Source organism: Schistocerca gregaria, chromosome X, assembly GCF_023897955.1.
Source record: "Schistocerca gregaria isolate iqSchGreg1 chromosome X, iqSchGreg1.2, whole genome shotgun sequence".
NCBI classification, from domain to species: Eukaryota; Metazoa; Arthropoda; class Insecta; order Orthoptera; family Acrididae; genus Schistocerca; species Schistocerca gregaria.
In genome coordinates, this window is record NC_064931.1 from 117002631 (window position 1) to 117024539 (window position 21909).

Below are 21909 nucleotides of genomic sequence, written 5' to 3' on the forward strand. Positions count from 1 at the left end.
GATTTTTCTCAGTTGAAAATACACTTTTCCCATGTTAAGTGACAGTATACTTTTCCTCGGCACTGTAAAACTTATGAATCCTTAGAATGTTTATGGTTTTCTACACAGACATAGAGTTTGCTGGCACTTAAGAAAACAAAACCGGAGGGGGGGGGGGGTACATGTTTTGGAAAGATCTTTGATGTGCAGCAACATGAGCGCTGCATTTCTTCATTTTACGGAGGTATAATTTCGAATTCCACCAAACACTGCATGTTACCTTCAGACACAATGAAATTGAGATTGCAACGTGCTTTTGTAAGCCAGTCATAGCTCATGTCATGCGATTTCGGCAGCTGATGACACGTAGTGTAGTCAACCAATAGCAAGATCACTTAAGTAGCGCGAACACACAAAAAGAAAAGTTAATGGTTTAAATTAATATACATAGTTTTGCTAGAAGAAAAACAAAGCTTCCACATATAATACTGATCTCTAAGATTAATAAGCTGCAACATAAGCTAAGCTTCCACATATAATGCTGATCATTTTGCGCGGGTTACACTTTAAGATATATCACACAAATGTGCCAGTAAAATTTTTAATAACGACATAAATGTCTGATCTTCTGGGCTTGAAATTCTTCTAGATGGTCGTCCTCAAAGAGTTGATTTTTAAATGAGAGTCAAATGCTCAGTGATTTAAGAAATTCATCGTACATTCTCACACATAGTTCATCTTGCGTAAAAGAACATTTACTTAGAAAGTAACACTTTTCAAACCACCATTCACAATATTTTCCCGTGACCTGTTAGAAATTGGTTCATTTCAGCAGTTGCCAGGTAGCGCCAGATAACAGGTGTCACTGCTCCCTTGTAGCTACGATGACGCAGGAAGCCCGCATGTATGTACGTGTAAATAATTAAAAGATCTTGGCATGATCATATAAAGTTGATAGTTGGTAAAGCAGATGCCAGACTGAGATTCATTGGAAGAATCCTAAGGAAATGCAATCCGACAACAAAGGAAGTAGGTTACAGTACGCTTGTTCGCCCACTGCTTGAATACTGCTCAGTAGTGTGGGATCCGCAACAGATAGGGTTGATAGAAGAGATAGAGAAGATCCAACGGAGAGCAACGCGCTTTGTTACAGGATCATTTAGTAATCGCGAAAGCATTACGGAGATGATAGATAAACTTCAGTGGAAGACTCTGCAGGAGAGACGCTCAGTAGCTCGGTACGGGCTTTTGTTAAAGTTCCGAGAACATACCTTCACCAAAGAGTCAAGCAGTATATTGCTCCCTCCTACGTATATCTCGCGAAGAGACCATGAGGATAAAATCAGAGAGATTAGAGCCCACACAGAATCATACCGACAATCCTTCTTTCCACGTACAATACGAAACTGGAATAGAAGGGAGAACCGATAGAGGTACTCAGGGTACCCTCCGCCACACACCGCCAGGTGGCTTGCGGAGTATGGATGTAGATGTAGATGTAGATGTCATAAAAGAAACAAGACATCAGAGGATACTTCAAGAGCATTGGAATTTCATGAACTACACTAAAATGCATAATTCGGCTTAAAGTACATAATCGTATGTCCAGATTCAGATGTAAATTTTCTTGAGTACCAGTACTGTATTACCTCATGTTTGGTTCTTTATTATGGCATAATGCCATACGAGCTGGAAGATGGAAAACGTGCACTTGAAATGCAGCGAACTGTTGAAACTAGCCAACAGTGTGAAATTAAACAGTACGTTTCAAATAAATTGACTACCTCAGTGCAAAATATTAATAAAAACTAAATCTCTTTAGCAAACCGACAAAAATAACTTCATTGTTCTGCAAGGTGATTAATGCTTGACAGTCAGAAAGGTGGAAATAAAACCTGAAACTAACAACATATCTTAGCTTTCCGTAACTATGCGAATTTATTTTAATTCATTTGGTAGCTCCCGGCCCAAGAAATACGTTTTGTTTTCATTTAATGTGAGAGCAATAAACGAAGAGGAAACAGCAAAATCACTAAATGTAAACAGGTCACGTGGAGACTACCTACCTCCCCACTACAACTCAGACTGCTCTGTGCATCAGCCCTGGATCTACGATATTTCCAAACCGGAGCAATTTAGATAGTAGCGCCCAGCCACACATCTGTAGCCAGAAGTGGGAGAGGGTACTACTCATAGGTGACTCAACTGTGTATGCACAAGAGCCCGCCCGCAACTGCTCAAATGAATCAAATGTAAACAGTTGTCATGTCACGCTCATCGGAGGCAATTTGTTGTTAGGAAGCACTGCATATTCTTTCTAAAGCCTTTGGCACTCTTTGGTTGGCAGACAGTTGTATGAGCACTGCGTTTTGTTGTTGTATATGGCACATTTCCTTTGCAACTTATGTTTTGTTTTAGTTTTTTTCTCTCATTCATGTTTTTTTGCTGCAGCATTATTCTGCAGAAGCGGGATACAGTAATATCCTTCGTTAGAGTATTGGTTCTTACCAGTCAAAATCACAAAAATTTAACTGGTAACAAGGAAAAGTTCCCGGAATTCTAAAAAATTCCTGGGTTTTTCCCAGTTTTCTCCCGGACCTCCCAGATGTCCTGTGTCGTATACACCCTGGTACTGCAGCACATTGTTAAGTGGCCCAGCCCTACTCCCTATTCTAATCCATCTTATTCATTGCCCTGTATTCTTCCTTTCTGGCTCAAACTACTACTCTCTACATTTCAGGTGTTGACACCCATATACTAGCTCCTTCATTTTCTTTTATGTATTTCACTTCTTATTTATCTACCTTTTCTTCCCACAGCCGTCCCTTTTCTCTCAGTCTTCAATTATGACATTATAAGACACCACTGTATGTAGCATGGGATTGAGTACCATATCTGGCACAAACACATTGATGTACTGTAATGAATGGGATAAGAAACCCACTAAATAGTGATGAACAATGCAAACAAAATATTTACATTCATCTCACCTTATAATTACAATATATTTCTCGTCTTCTTTGTTGTGAGAACTAAGTTGACCATCTCTGTTAACAGCTTCATTAGAAGCACTTGATGTGCTGGGACGGAGGGCCATCTCACCACTACAATTTACAGAACTCATTTGATGATCAAACTCTTCCTCTTCTTCTTCTTCCTCTTCATCTTCTCCGTAAGTATGGCAGTGATTGTTCTGGTTCAGGTTTAAATCTCTATTTTTCTTCGAAATGTTATCAGGGTTGTTCATCTTTTTATGTGCTTCTGGAAATGATAAAACAAACAATTATTCACAAACAACTTTTCATATTTGCTGAATCGTTTCAATGTGTATTACAGAAGATAGGATGCAAGGACTAAAAGGAGTGGGGAGAAGGTAGTTTCCACTCCCATATTTCCTGTCACTGAATTACGAATGTGTAGCAAGAAAGGTAACGATATAATTGCAGCAGGTATCCATTAGATGGAGGGCAGAAATTACAGATATAACAAAGAAACCGTATTAAAAAACAGAAATTACAATGGTGCTATCACAGTATTTCACAATGCCATCTGTGATAACCAGGTAGTAAAAGTATCCGTCTTCTCATCCATGTGCATAACCATCAGATAATCAGTCTTACGTCTGTATGAAGTTTGTCAGCAATTTACAATGTACACTGTCTATTATACATGTGATGTCACACAAGAAACACTTGCTGCTACAGATATAATGTTTCTGTACTCATCGATTTTCCCAGTGAGTCATTAATAACTGTGATAATTAAGATGTTTTGACTGCAGTAGCACAAAAACAGTGGCAACATCATTGCAAATCATCTGCAGAACTCAGTACAACAAACCAATTTTACATATCATCTTCAGGTTGAAGCTCTTCTTTCCACATTTGCTTACAAATATATTTGTTTATGGAGGGGGTTTGCCTTGAGCAAAACACAGTTTTATTCTTTCTTCTATTTCCTAGACATGTTTTGCTGAAGTTTTGGCATCATCTGTGGACTTTTATTTCGGGCTATTAAGCAGGAAAAATGCTCTTTACTGCGTTTACACATATTAATTTGAGTTTTTAAGACAGTATTCACAAATCTGAAAAAGTTCTGTACATATCTCTTGTTATTACATGCTGTTTTTTCCCTACAGTTTGTTATCTGCAAGCATAGAAAACTTAATGTAGACTAGTTACTTGCTCTGAAATTTTATGACTGGTAATGTTATGGTTAGACCTGACTGAGTGAGTGTGTGTGTGTGTGAGATGATGTCCGTTGGGCTGTGTTTAATGCCAATAAAGTGTCCAGCAGATGCAGAATAAAATGTTACTTTTTAATGCTCTTCTGTGTTCTATGTATCTGGTATTAAAGTTTCTGCTTATCTGTCCTATATAATATGATTGCAGCCATGGCATGGCAGTTGGTAAATACCAGAAATGTTTTGTTTGTATTGGTTGACCTTGTTTTCGGAACAGGGAACCAGGTCACAAGTATTGTGAAGCCAAGGTGACAAGAGGACATAGGAAATTTGTGCCAAGGTTTTGGTAAAGAGGATCAGGTTATTGTAGTGGGTGGAACAGGGAACAGTCTGGCTAAGGACAGCATTACAGCATTAAGAGTGACCTCAATGAAATAAGAGTAGCAACTACATGCACAAATGTGAGATTTGTGGAGGTCCTGCATGAAATCATATGAGTGCAGTGCCTGTTGCTACAACTGGGAGATGGGGTTGTCCTAGACATGGTATACACTTGAATAGGGGATGGAAAGATAGGTTGGTTATCTTATTGTAGGTACCACACAGGGCAAGGGGGAGGGGGGGGGGGGGTGGCACCATCACACATAGCAAGATCCCTGTGGTTACTGGTGTTAGAGGCACCTCTTTTTAGGTTAGAATCAGCATTCACGCACTCTGTTTTGAAAGAGATCAAAATAACAGAAGAACCCCACAAAATTTCTAAGTATACACAGAAGAGTAAGGTTAGCTTATTTCATCAAAATATTAGAAGGCTGAATAAGAAGACAGAAGGTTTCTTATGTGAATGTAGGCTTTCCCAGTGTATACTGCTGATTAAATCTTCTCGGGCTTCCATCCCGGTAGCTGCGTTGAAAATCCACGACGTTTCGGTGAGTGTAATTCTCATCATCTTCTGGTGAAGTGTCGATGGACCACGGCCATTCTCTACTTATAGCTGGTCAGCGGTGCGCGATGTCCGTCCCTCCCCACCCCTCCTACAGGCACTGGGCCGGTGGTGTGGGAGGAAGTTGCATGGGGCCGGGCGAAGCCAGCCGCCTGCCCCGTTAATCTAGCTTAGACTCGCGGAGAGTTAGCAGCTGAGGACAGTCCCAGCATATAACTGATATTGCAGGGTTCCACACTGAACTTAAATGGTAGCCCTCTTATTTCAAAATAAGATTACATGACAATCTCATCAACAGGGATGAGGACTAGCATTTAAGTTTGGCATGGAACCCTGCAATAGCAGCTACACGCCGGGACCGTGTTCAGCTACTAACGCTACGATACTGTAAGCTTTTCCATCGACACTTCTCCAGAAGATGATGAGAATGACACTCATCAAAACGTTGCGGATTTTCGACACAGCTCAAGAGAAAAATCACAGCAGCATGTGAAAAAAGTAACCCTCATAAAATTCTGAAATTAAGAACATTATACATTCTCACAAAAAATAAAAGTTGCTGTGGTTTTATGGTGTTTTCAATAGAGTACTAAAGAACGTTCCCATACATTAACCCCAGAATGATCTGAAATACGTAAGGCATCACTAAATTAAGGTATTTTTCCAGAGAGGCTGAAATATGCCATTGTTAACTCCTCTTTAAGAAAGGTGATAAGATAGATTATGTCTTCCACTGCAGACATGTTTTTCCAAAATCTTTGAGAAGATGGTGTATTCTGTAACAGTACTTCACCTTAGCAACCATAATATCCTCAGCAAATCACAGTTTGGGATTAAGAAGAGTTTCGCTGCTGAGAATACCATTTACACGTTCACTCACGAAATTTTAAAAGCATTAAATAATGAAACTGCACCAGTTGGTATTTTCTGCGACCAATCTAATACATTTGACTGTGTGAATCATAGTATTCTCCTAGATAAATTGAAGTTTTATGTGACTGATGGTAAAGCCAACCAATGGATAATGTCACAGCTAATCAAAACAATGCAGAAAGTTGTACTTCATAATTCCACCAATATAACACTGGGACTTAATTCTGACTGGAGAAATCATGTTCCCAAGGCTCCTTGTTAGGTCCACTATTGTTCCTCATAGATGTATCTTCTAGATAATACACAACAAGCAGAATTAGTTCTGTTTGCAGATGACACTAGTATTCCAATCAATCCAAGCATATATACAGAAACAGGAGAAATGGTAAACAATGTTCTTGAAAGTATCATTGACTGATTTCCTGCAAATTGTCTCACCATCAATTTTAAAAAGACACAACATATTCAGTTCTGCACATCTAGAGGTACTACACCAATGATAAGTGTAACACATGATGATGAAGTAAAAAGATGGGTGGAAGCTTCAAAATGCTTAGGTGTCTATCTTAATGAGAATTTAAACTGGAAAAAGCACATTTTGGAACTCCTAAAATATCTTGGTTCAGTCACATTTGCATTTAGAATCACTGCAAACTTCAGAAGAGAGAAATCAGTAAGCTGAGATATTTTGAATATTTGCATTCAATAATCTCATATGGAATAATTTTCTGTGATAACTCATCTTTAAGAAAGAAAGACTTCATTGCTCAAAAACATGCTGTAATAATAATATGTGGTGCTCACGACAATCATCTTGCAGACACCTGTTAAGGAGTTCAGCTTTCTGGTTACTGGTCCAGAGTGTATTTATCCCTTCAGATTGTTGTAAATAATCCGACTACAGTTAAAAAAAACAATGATGTACATAACTGCAATACCACAAGAAAAAATGACATTCATTGCTCCATGTTAAAGTTGTCTTTAGCACAAAATGGGGTGCACAATGTTGGACAAAAATTTTTGATTACTTAGCTGGTGATATAAAATGTCCTGCAGACATCAAAGTAAAATTTGAAAACAAACTGAAAAAAGTTTCTCTTTGACAAGTCCCTCTATTCCATTAATGAATTATTGTTATAGTAAAAAGCTTATAAATGTTGAGCACATTGCCACATTTACAAATTAATTTGCGACGCAAATGTAAACTGACTTGTTCCACATCATTATGATTTATCATACAAAATGATCCAATGAACTTTAAACTAACTAATGAACATCTCTGTATTGAGTTTTGCATTCTGTAGACTGTTTTGAGCCCTGTTTTACTGAGTATGTTGCCTATTCTGTGGGCTGCCTTGTTGTTGTTAGACTGTACCAGCTGCTTGTAGTTACAGGTGTTTATTGTTCATATACATGAACGAACAAATGGCTCGTCACCATTTCACAAAACACACACACACACACACACACACACACACACACACACACACACACACACCGACTGACTTGCCAGGACTGCAAATCAGTTTGCAATGATCAGCTAGAACATTATGACCACCTACTTAATAGCTGGTATGTCCACCTTTGGAATGGATAACAGCAACAATACATTGAGGTATGGAAGCAATTAGGCCTTGGTAGGTCGCTGGAGAGAGAGCTGGGATCACATCTGCACACACAAGTCATTAAATGTCAAATTCTGGGGAGGGGGGGCAATGAGGTCTGGCACCACATTAAATCACATCCCAGCTGTGTTCGACCAGATCCGGATTTGGCAAGTTTGGGGGCCAGCACGTCAATTGGAACTCGCCACTGTGTTCATCGAATCACTCCATCACATGGCACATTATCTTGTTAAAAATGCCACTGCTATCAGGAAACAAGATTTCATGAAGGGTTGTGCGTTGTCTGCAAACAGTGTATGATACCCCTTGGTTGTCATGGTGCCTTATACGAGCTCCACTGGACCCATGGCTGCCCACGTGAATGTTTCCCAGAGCATAATGGAGCCGCCACCAGCTTGTCTCCGTCCAGCAGTACAGGTGTCAATGAGCTGTTCCCCTGGATGAAGAGGGATTTGCGCCCTCCCATCGGCATGTTGAAGAAGGTATCAGAATTCATCAGACCATGCTGTGTTCTCCCACTGCACCAATGTCCAGTGCCAATGGTCACACACCCATTTAAGATGTAATTGCTGATGTTATTATGTTAACACTGGCACATGCACAGGTTGTTGACTGCAGAGGCCCATCGTGTTTGGTGCACTGTGTGTTCAGACACATTTGTCCTCTGCCCAGCATTAAAGTGTGATGTTAGTTCCACCACAGTTGACAGGACATGTTTTAATAGTCTGCCCAGCCTATGACGCCTGACATCTGTAATTAGTGGTGGCATCCAACTCGACAACTTGTGGACATGGGTTCACCTTTGCACTGAATACACTCACCACAGCACACTTGTTGAACACCCGACAAGTCATGCAGATTAAAAAATGCTTGCGCTGATCCTTCGGGTCATCACAATCTGCCTTTGGTAAAACTCACATCGATCACGTACCTCCCTCAATTTACACACGGACGGCACACTGACTGATACTATATGCACCACGTGTGTGTCTGGCTAGCAGTCATGCCCCACCAGGTTATGCTGCTAATCGCCTGGAAGGGTTTATATCAATAGTAGGTCAGTGGTCATAATTCTCTGGCTGATTAGTGTATGTAGGGCAGACAAGCAGAAATTTTAATACCACATACACAATGCACAGAAGACCATTAAAAATTAAGAGCCGTCATTCTACATGCTGAACACCATATAGCCCCATCAGACAACACTGGCTTGAAAATTCTCAAATTCAGCAACAGTCTCCCCCCCCCCCCCCCACCACCCCACCCCACCTCCACAACAACAAAAACTAAAAATAGAATAAAACTATCAAATAAATAATGCCACAGTTGAAGGAAATCAAATAATAAATTAATACACAGCTCTCTGCAACAGAATTCTGTTCTCTGCCCTCTAACAACTATCACACAACACCAACCCATAAAAACCCACCATGGTTTAATTTAAAAAACTTCAGGAAATGCAAGGCAGCAAGGACTGTTACACTCTTTGTTCATAAAGATTGCAGATATATCGACAGGCAAAAGTTACTAGAAATTCATGCCTCTGTAAAAAGATTTATGTGCAAAATATACATATTCCATCATCAACATTAGTGAAAGATGTTGCCGAGAAACCATGAAAATTCTGGTCCTATGTAAATTAGCTAAGCAGATTCAAAGGCTTCTATCCAGTCACTTGTTGCCCAGTCTGCTATGGAAATAGAAGAGAGCAAAACGAAAGCTGAAGTTTTTAATTTTGTGTTTAAGAAATTATTCACACAGGAGGATCATACAGACATACTGTTGTTTGAACACCACAAAGACTGCCATATGGAGGATATAGTAATAGGCACCCCTGCTGTAGAGAAGCCCCTGCCACAGAGAATCAACTGAAAGTGTTGGAAACAAATAAGTTGGCACATATGAATGGAATCCCAATTCAGTTTTACAGACAGCGCCTTACAGCATTGGCCCATTCCTTAGCATTCACTTATCACAAATCTCTTGCCATGCACAAAATCCTAAATGACTGGAAAAAGAGTGCAGACGATTCTTTAACAATGGTGTTCTGCAGAATTCTTTAGCATATGCTCAGTTCATTTATAACAAATTTCCTTGAGATGGAAAAGCTTCTGTCCATTATTCAGTGTGGCTTAAGAAAGTGCCACTCATGTCCCTTACTTCCACGATATCCTGCAAACCATGGATGAAGAGCAACAGGCAGGTTCAACAGCCCTACATTTCCAGAAAGTTGTCAAGATGGTACCCTGCTGCAGGCTGTTAAGGATACAGATTAGGTTCCCACATATGTGAGTGGCTCCAAGATTCCTTGAGTGACAGTACCCCAGTATGTTGCCCATGACAGTGAGTGTTCATTAGAGACTCGGATATTGCCAGGATACTCCAGGCAAATGTGATACAACCACTCTGACAGACAGGGGGGCCACCAAACTGGGTTGTTTGCTGATGACATTGGTTGCACTGGAAGGTGTTATTGTTGAATGACTGTAGGAGGATACATGGTAACTCAAGACAAAATTTCTAGTTGTTGTGAAGAATGACAGCTTGGTCTAAATGTAACTAAAAACTTACGTTAATGCAGATAAATAGGACAAACAATCCCATTATATTCAAATACAGCATTAGTAGTGCACTGATTGACACAGTCACTTATATCAGATATCCAGGCGTAGTATTGCAGATTTATATGAAATGGAAAGAGCACTTGAGGACGGTGGTGGGGAAGGTGAATGGTTGCCTTAGGTTTATTGGGAGGATTTTAGGCAAGTGTAGCTCATCTATAAAGGAGAATATGTAATATAACAACAGTGCAACCCACTATTTGAGTACTGCTCAAGTATTTGGGATCACCACCAGGTTATATTAATGGAAGACATCGAAGCATTTCTGAGGCATGGGGCTAGATTTGTTACTAGTGGATTCAATCAATATGCAAGTGAAACACTGTCGAAAAAATTTAGGGAACTGGCATCCGACATTGACTGCAGAACAACCCTACTGCAACCAATGTACATTTCACATAAGGACCAAAAAGGTAGGAGAAATTAGGGCTTGTACAGAGGCATCAGGCACTCATCTTTCCTCTTGGTCTATTTGCAAGTGGAATGGGCAAGGAAATTACTAGTAATGGTACGAGGTACCCTCCACTATGCACCATACAGTGGCTCGCGGAGTATGTATGTAAAGTAGAACAACGTAAACTTAAGTCTCCCAAATACACATTAAATTAAAATTGTCACAATGTGTTGTAACCTAATTTTCTAAATCACAGTGTTCTTAAAAACTATTTGTACTACTTTCTCAGTATAGTTTTTTGAACCTATTATTTTCGTTGTGCCAAAATCCCTATCTTTAAATGTTTCTTCAAAAAAGTCACTTCATTTCTTTCCCCATCCTTATCAGATTCAGTCCGCTGTTTATAATCATATTGATGTCGATAACTGTGCCCTGCGCGCGCGCATAAATTTTTCAAGTTGCTACAATCCCAACAGTTACTCAAAGTGGCATACTCCATCTACTATGCAGGCATGACATGGTTGCACAAAGTTCTGTTATACCAATTTGAACAATTCTGCAGTTGTTCAAACAATAGCACAGGCAGTTAGATGGTTGATTGGTTAGTTTGGAGTGAAAGGGGTTAAACTGCAGAGTCATCAGTCCCTTCATCCGTTAAGTGGCAAACCAGAAGTCAGTCAGTCAGAATTATTGCTCGAATATTTCCTTCAGCCCTGCCATGTCCCACACGTATGCAATGTACGTTGTTGTTGTTGTTATTATTGAGCACTGTAACAATCTCAATATTTTTGATCCTCCTCCTGAGGCTGGGGCAGGGATGTGAGGGCCCTCGTGTTGTACCATTAGTGCTGCTGCTGTGGTGTCAGTACTGATGGTGTGGCATTTTCCAGGTGACTAATGAGATTTGCCCAATCAGATTAGGTGAGTTTCAGCCATAGCGGACCTGGGAGGAAGAGTGATCTCTGTTACTAGCCGTGTCACACATCTAATCAAATCCAGAATGGAACACAACGATATTATGAAAAGAAAGTTACTGCTCACCATATAGCGGAGATGCTGAGTCGCAGATAGGCACAACAAGAAGACTGTCACAAATGAAGCTTTCAGCCAGTAAGGCCTTTGCCAAAAATAGATGACACACACACACACACACACACACACACACACACACACACACACACACACAGTCTTAGGCAACTGAAACCACACTGCAAAATGGTTTCAGTTGCCTGAGATCTCTCTCTCTCTCTCTCTCTCTCTCTCTCTCTCTCTCTCTCTCTCTCTCTCTGTGTGTGTGTGTGTGTGTGTGTGTGTGTGTGTGTGTGTGTGTTATCATCTATTTTAGACGAAGGCTTTACTAGCTGAAAGCTTCATTTGTGACAGTCTTTTTGTTGTGCCTATCTGCAACTCAGCACCCCTGCTATATGGTGAGTAGCAACTTTCCTTTTCATAATATTGTTACATTCCACCCTGGAGACACTGTAGTTTTCTGCAATGCCTTCTGCTATGTAATATGTTTGTATCCCTTTTTTCCAATAAATCACTTTGGTTTTCACTATGTGTTGTTCTCAGAACTCATAAATTCACAGCCTATCCTCTTGCCCAGGCTCCTAGCTTGGCTACTCTACACACTGGTGTCAGGAGTGGACTCTGCTATGTAACCTTTGAGCCTAGTTATGGCTATTAATAGACACCTAAAATAACACATCCGTGTCGAACACACTATTTGCTTACAGTGCAAGGGTGTGCTGGACAGCCCCATTGTGCTATGCTTCCATTGTCTTCTGATCTCGCCAAGTCATGACTGCTGTGTGTGCGTGCGCGCTGTAAGAAGTAGGTAGTTCTCATTTCTGCATGGCTGAGTGCTGTCTGGCATGGCAACATGCTGCTAACCATTTGAATTGATCAGGTACAACACTATGTACACGGGTGCATCAGGTGTAGGCATCTGACCACTTCTTCAGCAGCCTACCTGCCTGCTCGTTTGTCAGTTTGGAGGGTTGTTATGTCAGCTCCTGCTCCTACTCTGCCACACACATTGTCAGCTGGCAGTTTTCCACCATGACCACCCCAACAGTGTCCTCATGGTAGCCTGAAGATGCCAACTGTGATTGTTGAGCTGCTATTATTTTAAGGCACTATGGGGACTGCTGAGCCAGAAAATAGAAATCAGACCCAAGAACATCTATTTAAAAGGTATCTTTATTTACAGCTTAACAGGAGCATGGCGTAAAGTCTGAATATCTCTGAATTCATAGAAACAGCATTTGTCTGGCAAAATTTGCTAATTATTATTATTATTGATTTGTCACCTAGCGTAATTGAAGTGTGGCCCTATGCTGTTTATTTTATTAATTTACTCTAAGAGTGAAAGTTTAAAATTTTTAGAATGTAGGTTGAGAAAAGTAATTGTTAGGACTGAAGACCAGGGAAAGGATGCATGTAGCAGAAGTATTTCAACTGTAGAGGGAATTGTTAATAGTAACTATGTTGGGAATGGAGTAAATATGGAGCAGTTTTCTGCATCAAACTGAAACTATTATGTTGGAGAACTAACAACTAAAGAAAGCTTCAATCAGGCAGTTGGAGCCATAGCAGTAACTAGTGGGATTGAAAAAATGCAAACCAGTTCAAGTGTAGCAACTGTGTCAATCCCACAAGCCCCTGTAACTTCACTTCACCACCTGAAGCAATGACAGTTACTCTGATAGTAGATATCTCCTTTAATTATTTTACTCTGTCTTTATCTCGGAAGTTGAATGAAAATGTGCACCCATTTCTACAGAACATTAAATATATGGACCGTATGTGCACATTGCTGAATGAGTTTCAACTGAATATTCTAATATTCCTCCTCCTCTTTTTCTTGTGCCTGTGGCCCACATCTGCGCAAGGTTGGCAGGGTTAGTACCAGACTTGGCATGGTTAGTTTAAGGGGTGGCTGGATGCCCTTCCTGTTCCGCTACTCCTTGGGACACAATGTGTGTACCTGAAGAGTGTGTGTGTGTGTGTGTGTGTGTGTGTGTGTGTGTGTGTGTGTGTAGTGTTAGCTATGTGAAAGTGTGCGAAAGTTTTTCTAAATGTTTCCAAATTGTGTAACTGAGGAGGGACTTTGGTAGCAGCCTGGTATTCACTTAGTCAGATGTGGGAAACTGTGTAAAACCATACCCAGGCAGGCTGGCACAACAGATTCTATCTGTGTCCTGTGCAACTTCCCATCATGGAAGTGTTGCTTTAATGTGCACAGTTATCTGGGCAGGTGAACTTCAGTAGAACATTACTCAACTTAAATTCTCTGGTGATGCAGGTAGTTATAATGAGTTATTAGATTCACTTAGAAAGGGTTCTTATTCTGAAACACTTGGGCATGGGTTGGTGGTTTATTTTGCAGACAAAATGTATGTTAGTATTTATCAGGATAAGTTAGCTATGATGAGAAAAAACATGCTAAAGACTTATCATTTGCAGACACAATCCAGGCTGTCTTTTGCCAGACTTATGTGTTGAGAGAATGCCAATAACATAACAATATCCTGCTTTGCGAGGCAGAGGGCTGTGCAATACATATCTACATTAAACAGATTGACCATAAAATGAAGGGTGAGATCAACTTTGTGTCACCTACTACCTTCCAAGAAGCAGTGTGACTCACTTTATTAAGGGAAGAGACAAAACTAATTTGTAGCAATTGCGAGCCACATGAATGATTTGCACCATGTCTTCACAACTAGTGTCCAGTGCAGCAGTTGCCAATGACCAGGACACCTTGTGCATGAGTGCCAAAGGCCGTGTTGCGTGCATTGTCGAGAAATAGGTCATATGCAACAGGAATGCCCAAGTGTATGGTACCAACAATAGGAATTTTCCGAGTGTTAGAGGTGGGCACAGAGGAAATAATAAGAGGCCAAAATTGAAGAAGCACATGGGGAGCTGGAGTAGTCACTGTCCAGAGCTCCAATTGACTCAGATTAATCCATTGAGGAACCAAGTATTTGAAAAGGTGTGAAATGTGACACTGATTGTAGAATTACAGTAAATAAAAAAAAAGTGAAGATCCTTTTCGATACCAGATAGCGGATGGGTTTAATATTCACACTGCTTAGCATCAAGCGCACCTTGAGGCAGCTTGTCGTCGTCCTAGTGTTTTAGGAACTAAAATAATATGCCCTGTAGGCTCACATGAGATTAATTTGAAGATTGGAATGGAAATATCTGTACTGATGGTAGATATACCATCATGGGGGAAATCTATAGATTTCGACATGCTTCTAGGAAGTCATTTCCTGCACTACATTCACAGTGCAGTTGATTTTGGGTTATAAACTGTCCAAATAGGTGAGAAGGGCAGGAAGGTATCCGTCCTCATAAGATTGACACACTTCAGTGCTCAAGTCAACTGAATGTGAAACTAAACGTGGTGGAACAGGAAGGATTTCTGCGTGAAGGTCAAATCTAAATTCCACCATGCACTCAGTTATTCCGGTGAATCCAATTCCCAAGAACGAGTTGCTAGATGAGATGTTATTGCACATGAAACAAGGTATATGTCAACCAGTTATACTGAATGAAGAAGTATTTTTACCACTTAGTACCAATAACTTTAGCAGGACAATTGCCATGGCACCCAAGGGAACTGTTTCAGCAAGTATACAAGAGTCGCCAGCAAATGAAATTGTGAATTGGGAAGACAAGGGAAAAAGAAGGAACAGGAGGAAACTAAGATGTAAAAGAGAATATGTTATAATGTACACATTACAATCCCCTTAAAACAGAAGTTTCAAGAAACGTTGATGTATCTGCCTGCTGCAAATTTGGCACAGGAGATGTTTGCCCGATCAGTCAAAAACCATACAGATTTTCATTTTATTTGCAACCTGTGGCTGACCGGAGCATCAGAGAACTGTTTGTAGTGGGGTTAATACAACTGTCATTCAGTTCCTGGTCTTTGCCTATTGTCATACAGAGAAAAAGCATACAGAATATCGACAAGAGAGTTTTGAATAAAGTAACAATTCTGGACTTGTATCCCCATCCAAGAACAGATTAAACACTGGATTATTTAGGCAACTGTCAATCTTTCAAAACACTAGACATGCATTTTGGCTCTCAACAAGTATTGCTCACCCCAGCAGATCATGAGAAAACTGCATTTGTAGTTCTGTAAGGGCACTATGAGTATCTGAAGATGCCTTTTGGACTACAAAATGCACCTGCAAAGTTCCAACAGCTTGCAGAACTGAAACTGTCCACATGCCTAGTGTATTTACATGACAACATGGTGTTCTCCAGTCACTAGAGGAACATGCACAACAATTAAGATCTGTACTTTTTTGCATATGAAATGCAAATCTCAGTCTGAAATTGGAGAAAGTTAGTTACTTGGGGTACATAATTTCAGCCGAAGGGGTTCAACCCAATCCATAGTTAACTGAAGCAGGAAAACATTTTTCCTTCCCCTCATAACGTGAAAGCATTAAAATCTTTCCTCAGTTTAGCCAATTAGCATCATTGTTTGGTTGTGGAAAACACCATTGCTCCTAAACCTCCTTCCAACTTTTTAAAGAAGGGATTAATATTTACATAGGACCCCCGAGTGTGAAACAGCATGACTCAAAATAAAAGAAATTTGAACAGTTGCCTGTTTTGGTACACCCTGATTTTGAGACACCATTTATGCCCTCTTATAATGCCAGTGATTTCACAGTTGGGTGTGTTCTTAACCAAGTACACTGGGAATTTGAACACTCTATTGGGTATCCATCTCAGCAATTAAATAAATCTAAGCTCAACTACAGCAAAGTACAGAAGGAGCTGTTGGCTCCTGTATGTGGAATGAACTATTTTAAATTTTACTTATATGGGAGAAAATTTACTTTTATGATTGATCACACCATCCTAACTCTTGTAGCAGGGTGACTAGATGGGCACTTAAGATGATTGAATATGATAACTCAGTAAGGCACAAGCCAGGAAAGCTCCATCAAAATATCGAACATTGAGTCAAAATGTTTGGTATATACATGCTGATGAAGTTCTGGTTACTGAACTAGAGAAAGAACAGCAAGAGGACAAAGAATGCAAGCAATTTGCAGCATTCCCTGACATGATGGTTATTTATAAAATCCATTATCATAAAACACCCTAATACAATTGGCTGCTTATCATGAAAATATTTTTTTGCAGTCACATGATAGTATACAAGCATGCCACAATGGTAAGAGTCCAACCAATGCATGAATAGTCTCGCAGTTCTGGTGGCTTACTTTTAAGAAGGATGCCGAAAGTTATGAATGGCCTTGCTTACCATGCACACAAACAGTACAATATGCAAAACCAACTATTCCTCTTCAAGCTCTTCCAGAAGCCACTAAATCATTTTGACTTGGCTACCATTGACATTGTGAGACTGTTCTTGGTTTCAGCGCAAAATAATAAATATCTCTGATCAATTACTGATTACTTAACCTGCTTTTAATTATGGTACCTCAAGCAGATATGACTGCACAAACAGCCATGCCCAAATCTTTTGTTACATATAATATTTTACAGTATGGAAGCTCTGAAGCCATCATAACAGACCAATGTAGCAACTTTGTATCATACCTTTTTACACAGGTCTGCAAGTTATTAAAAATCAAGAAGTAGCAAACTACCCTCTTCCATCCAAAAAGTAATGACTGTGTAGAGCATGTCGATAAGTCTATTTTCAAACTGCCATTTTACTAATTGAATCACAGCCATACAGACTGGGATAGACTGCTCCCATTCATCATGTTCTTGCATAATGTGAAAGTGCATGAATCGATTGACTTCTCTGAGAGGACCCCTACCAAATAACACTCTTAACCTCACCATAAATGCAGATTTACAGCTGCCACACCAAGGAGTCATAGGGCACTTTGATCGGCTGTCGTTTTACCAGGGATGACATGACAGTGATTGGCAGTAATCAGCCTCACAGACCCCAGGCATGTCAAGGCCAGCCATACATCCAGACACCACACCCTAGTTGGCAGTGTACTGTTACAGGCTAGTATAATCTATGACTAGCACCATGATATCAGCTTTGTTCTACTGAATGAGCAGCTATTAGGTGTCATAGTAAACAGATTCATGGAAAACACATACTATTTAAAAGATGCACCAAACCCACAATTTTGAAGATACGATGATGAAATTTGGTCTCATGCTTTACATTAAATTATCATATTTATTGTTAAGTAGCTTGAATTATACATATTTAACTCTTTTGTGGCATTTGATTTTATTTTCAAAAAATAATAATGTACCTTTTTCTCACAAACTATTCAAGACATTTCTACAAAATTTTATCTGTTTAATCTCTTTGCATATAGTAAACCCCTCTCATGAGGTTTTCTGAATATATTAAATAGAAAAATCTGTAAGTATAATATTAAATTCACACAAAATTTCATGCAATTTGCCCCATAAATCAGCTTGCAGTCATAATTTCAAAATTTACTCTTGAGACAACATTTATTAGATTAATAGAAATAACTGTACAAAATTTCATAATTCTAGTCTTCATAGATTCTGAAAAAAAGGTACATAAACTGAGAAAAATATAATTTTCAGGATATGCTGTTCAAAGTTCAACCTAATGTTTTTTTCTTAGTCACCTCTTTGGAAGGCCCCAGATTTGTACTCAGGGTCTTCTTTCCCTTCAAGATTTCTCCTCCTGTTTTCTGCTTTTTTTTTCTTTACCAGCTCCTCAAATGACTTATCAGCAATGGACAGTTGTTGTATCAAGTGAAATTTCGTATCTTAAAAACCATTCTCTCTTATACCTTCATCATTAGTTGCAAGTGTAGCAGATGAAAATATGGTTTTAGGGCATGATTTCCATATGAGTGAATTTAGAGACTCATTTCGATTCTGAGTTTTGTAGGAGTTCAGGATCGACCAGAAACCAGTAAGTGGGCTTGAGAAGATCCAGGATACAATTTGGAAGCCTCTCTTTCTGAATGTAGGAATTGTTTTCCCTCTGAGCTCAGAAATATTTATGCCAGCTAATGTGGCAGATGATGAATGGTATGTTAATCTGTTGATAATATGTGGAAATATGTAGCCCATACTGCACTTTTCATGTCACTTACAGTAGATAGGTTCTGTCTAATACCTTGCCATCTCTGTCAGTAGCACAAGGTAAACAAGAAATGCTTCTTCATAAACAAAACTGCTGCTTTGTTACAGTTTCTAAGAAACAGAACATTGTCACAGATGATCTATAACACCAAAGAGCCTATAAAACAGCCTTCTGGATATATCCCGTGCAAGTTTGCTTGAAAGTAATCCATGGAATCATTGTTCACTTAGCTAGTACTGAAGTGTTGCTTCAAAAAGTGGTCATGGCACGAATGTCATGTCACACAGGCACTTCGGATGCAATTTTATCATCAGGCACTTCAGATGCAATTTCATCACTGAAACTTTGGGAACTTATTGTCCACGAGTTCTCCTACTAAATGAAAGATAAATTGAAAATTGACATTTTTGGTCAATTTCATAAATGAACATCCTCCCTTAAGACAGTTATGTATATCCTTTGTTTTATGTGTACTGAATGAAAAGTTACAACTGTGGTTGGTTCTACAGTACTTCCTGTCGGATTATAACACAGGAATTTGCAAATCACTACACACACTTCTCCTAGACATACCTACCAGTACCGTCCTGGCGGCTACTCTGTCCTGGTGGCTACTCTGTCCTGTCTGCTGCCTCCATAGTGCCTCCATGCAACAGCTACTGCTGATCACGACAGCAGTACATGAATGTTGTTGTTATTGTCATTTTCATGACTTTTGCAAATTGCATATTGTGAATGTAACACCATTAAATTTTTCTTCCTCTTTAATCAACTCTCCATTAGTTATAAGCCCCCAATCAGAGCAAAATCACCATGTCACATGGTCCTTTGTGAAGGAAGGGTACCATACAATATATAATCACTCTTAAGTATTGTAACAGGCTTGATATTTTCAATCTTTCTTCCGAGACTGGAGCAGGGAGGCAAGGGGCTCATGTTCTGTACCACCAGTACTGATACTCCTGTGTCAGTACTGATGACACAGCAATTCCCAGGCAGCCAATGAGCTTTCTCCAATCAGATCAGGTAAGTTTTAGCTATACCAAACCTTGGAGGTATCTTGCTCTCTATTACTGGCCTTGCAATGCATGGGATCAATCTGAGAGAGACTAGAGTTTTCCGCAATGCCTTGCTCTATGTAGTATCTCTGCAGCCCTTCTTTCCAATACATCACTTAGGTGTCAATGGTGCCTTCATCTTCTTATCCCTGCTTTCACAGCCTATCCTGTTGCCCACACTCCTAGCTTGATGTTTAGTACATAAAAACAACTCAACAGGTTATATTAGATAAATGAGCAGGCCATGAAGCAGTATCCCACATGATGTACTTTTATGTGTTGAGCGAGAATGACTAAGACACAGTACTAGAAACTACATAAATAATAGAACTATTTATTACACCACACAAACAATGATCTGTAAGTTCTCATATTTCACTGACAGAGTTATACAACAACACATTTGTCATTATAATTTTGGAGAGTCGTTTCTCCACCAGTTTTCCTTACTTCACATTGTTACATTTGCCTTTCTCCATCATGTCTGAAACTTTCTGTCACCATCATTGTAAACCCCTGCATTGACATTAACTAATACTACCTCCTTCACATGATCAAACGTACCTGTATTCTGTGGACAATAAACTCAGACTACACATTCACAGTTATAGCTATTGCAAGATTGTTCTCATCAAGCATAGTTATTATTATTATTATTATTATTATTATTATTATTATTATTATTATTTTGCGTATGTTTAACACATTCAGGATACATAACGTTCTTGGAACTCCTTAATTCTTCCACTGTCACATCAACCCCAATCAGAATCTGCCTTAGTGTCTGAGACACATAGTTGGAAAAAAATCATTTTTCATAGATTCTGTTATCTTTTAAAGTTTTGGTGATTTCTATACTTCTTCAGAGTACTATTTGTTCCACATAAAAATCCATAATTTGAAGACCTTTGCTCAACATAATTATACTACAAAGTTTAAATGTCTCACCTTTCCTTGCTACCCCATCCTATAACATTTTAGTAACTAATAGTAGCCTTTTAATTTACCCCATGTTTTTGGAACAACTGGGGACAATATCATATGCTTCAATCTCCATCTATTAATTACTATTTATGAACAGCACCCACATCTTTGGTATTGCATGCAGTAATACATGCTTTTGTTTAGAAGTTGAAAGAGAAATTTGTCCTGTATGCATTTGGTGAGTTTTTAAGAAAGCATGAGTGATACTCAAAACAGATTAGCCCAGACAACGAAGATCAAATCAGATCGAGTTCGCGGAAAAAATTTGTGGATTCAGAAATTTTTGTACAGTGGTAGGAGGGAGTGCCATGAACAACATACTAAAAATCCTGACTGGTGGGGTATGAGAATAGGGGTAGGTGGCTTTTAAAGGTCATTTTTTAAATGTTTTTCTCGAATAACTCAAAAACCATGGTTTCTAGTGAAAACGTTCGCCAATAAAAAATTAAATTATATTTCCTACAGAAAAGAAAGGTCCTATTCATGTTTGTTTTTTTTTTCCCCCTAGGACAGTTTCCACATTGCAGTAGATGGCAAAATCACATTCACAGATTTTAAGAAACTGTTTTAATGATATAAAATAATTGTTTATCGTTAAATGAGGTGGGCTAAGAATAAATATTAAATGTACGCCCCACATCCAAGTGTAGTGCATATGTATTAAAAGACAATTTTTATTCTGGGTTGTGTGGGTGGGGTGGAAAGAGATGCATTAAAGAAGATAGGTTGCCAAATTATGGTCATGTACTTCCCTCCTTTCATAGATCTGTGATCTGAAGAGTGAGCATGCAAGTCCCCACTCTCTCCATCCCATTACATCACAAACAACTACGGGGTGTTTCATAAAGTTATATGGATGCTTCCATAAATTATACTGACCCTTATGCAACTTACCTTGGAAATCATTAGATCGAAGCACCTGAGGGGTGTTTATTGATAGTGAAGTTAATTATGACACATTTAAAGTTTCCAGTAAATGCTCACACACATAACTGTGTGTCCCCCCCCCCCCCCCCCAAACGCGCGCGCCCACACACACACACACACACACACACACACACACACACACACACACACACACACACACAGAGAGAGAGAGAGAGAGAGAGAGAGAGAGAGAGAGAGAGAGAGAGAGAGAGAGAG

At 39.4% G+C, this 21909-nt stretch overlaps 1 protein-coding gene across 6 annotated transcripts in view; it reads right to left on the reverse strand.

Moving 5' to 3' along the window:
* LOC126297790 (zinc transporter foi) overlaps window positions 1-21909 on the reverse strand; it is a 176720-nt gene that overhangs the window by 31363 nt on the left and 123448 nt on the right. For all 6 annotated transcript variants that reach the window (XM_049988992.1, XM_049988994.1, XM_049988993.1 and 3 more), the window contains one exon: window positions 2970-3240. In XM_049988992.1, coding sequence (XP_049844949.1) covers window positions 2970-3240 — 271 coding nt within the window. The remainder of the gene's footprint in view (window positions 1-2969; window positions 3241-21909) is intronic.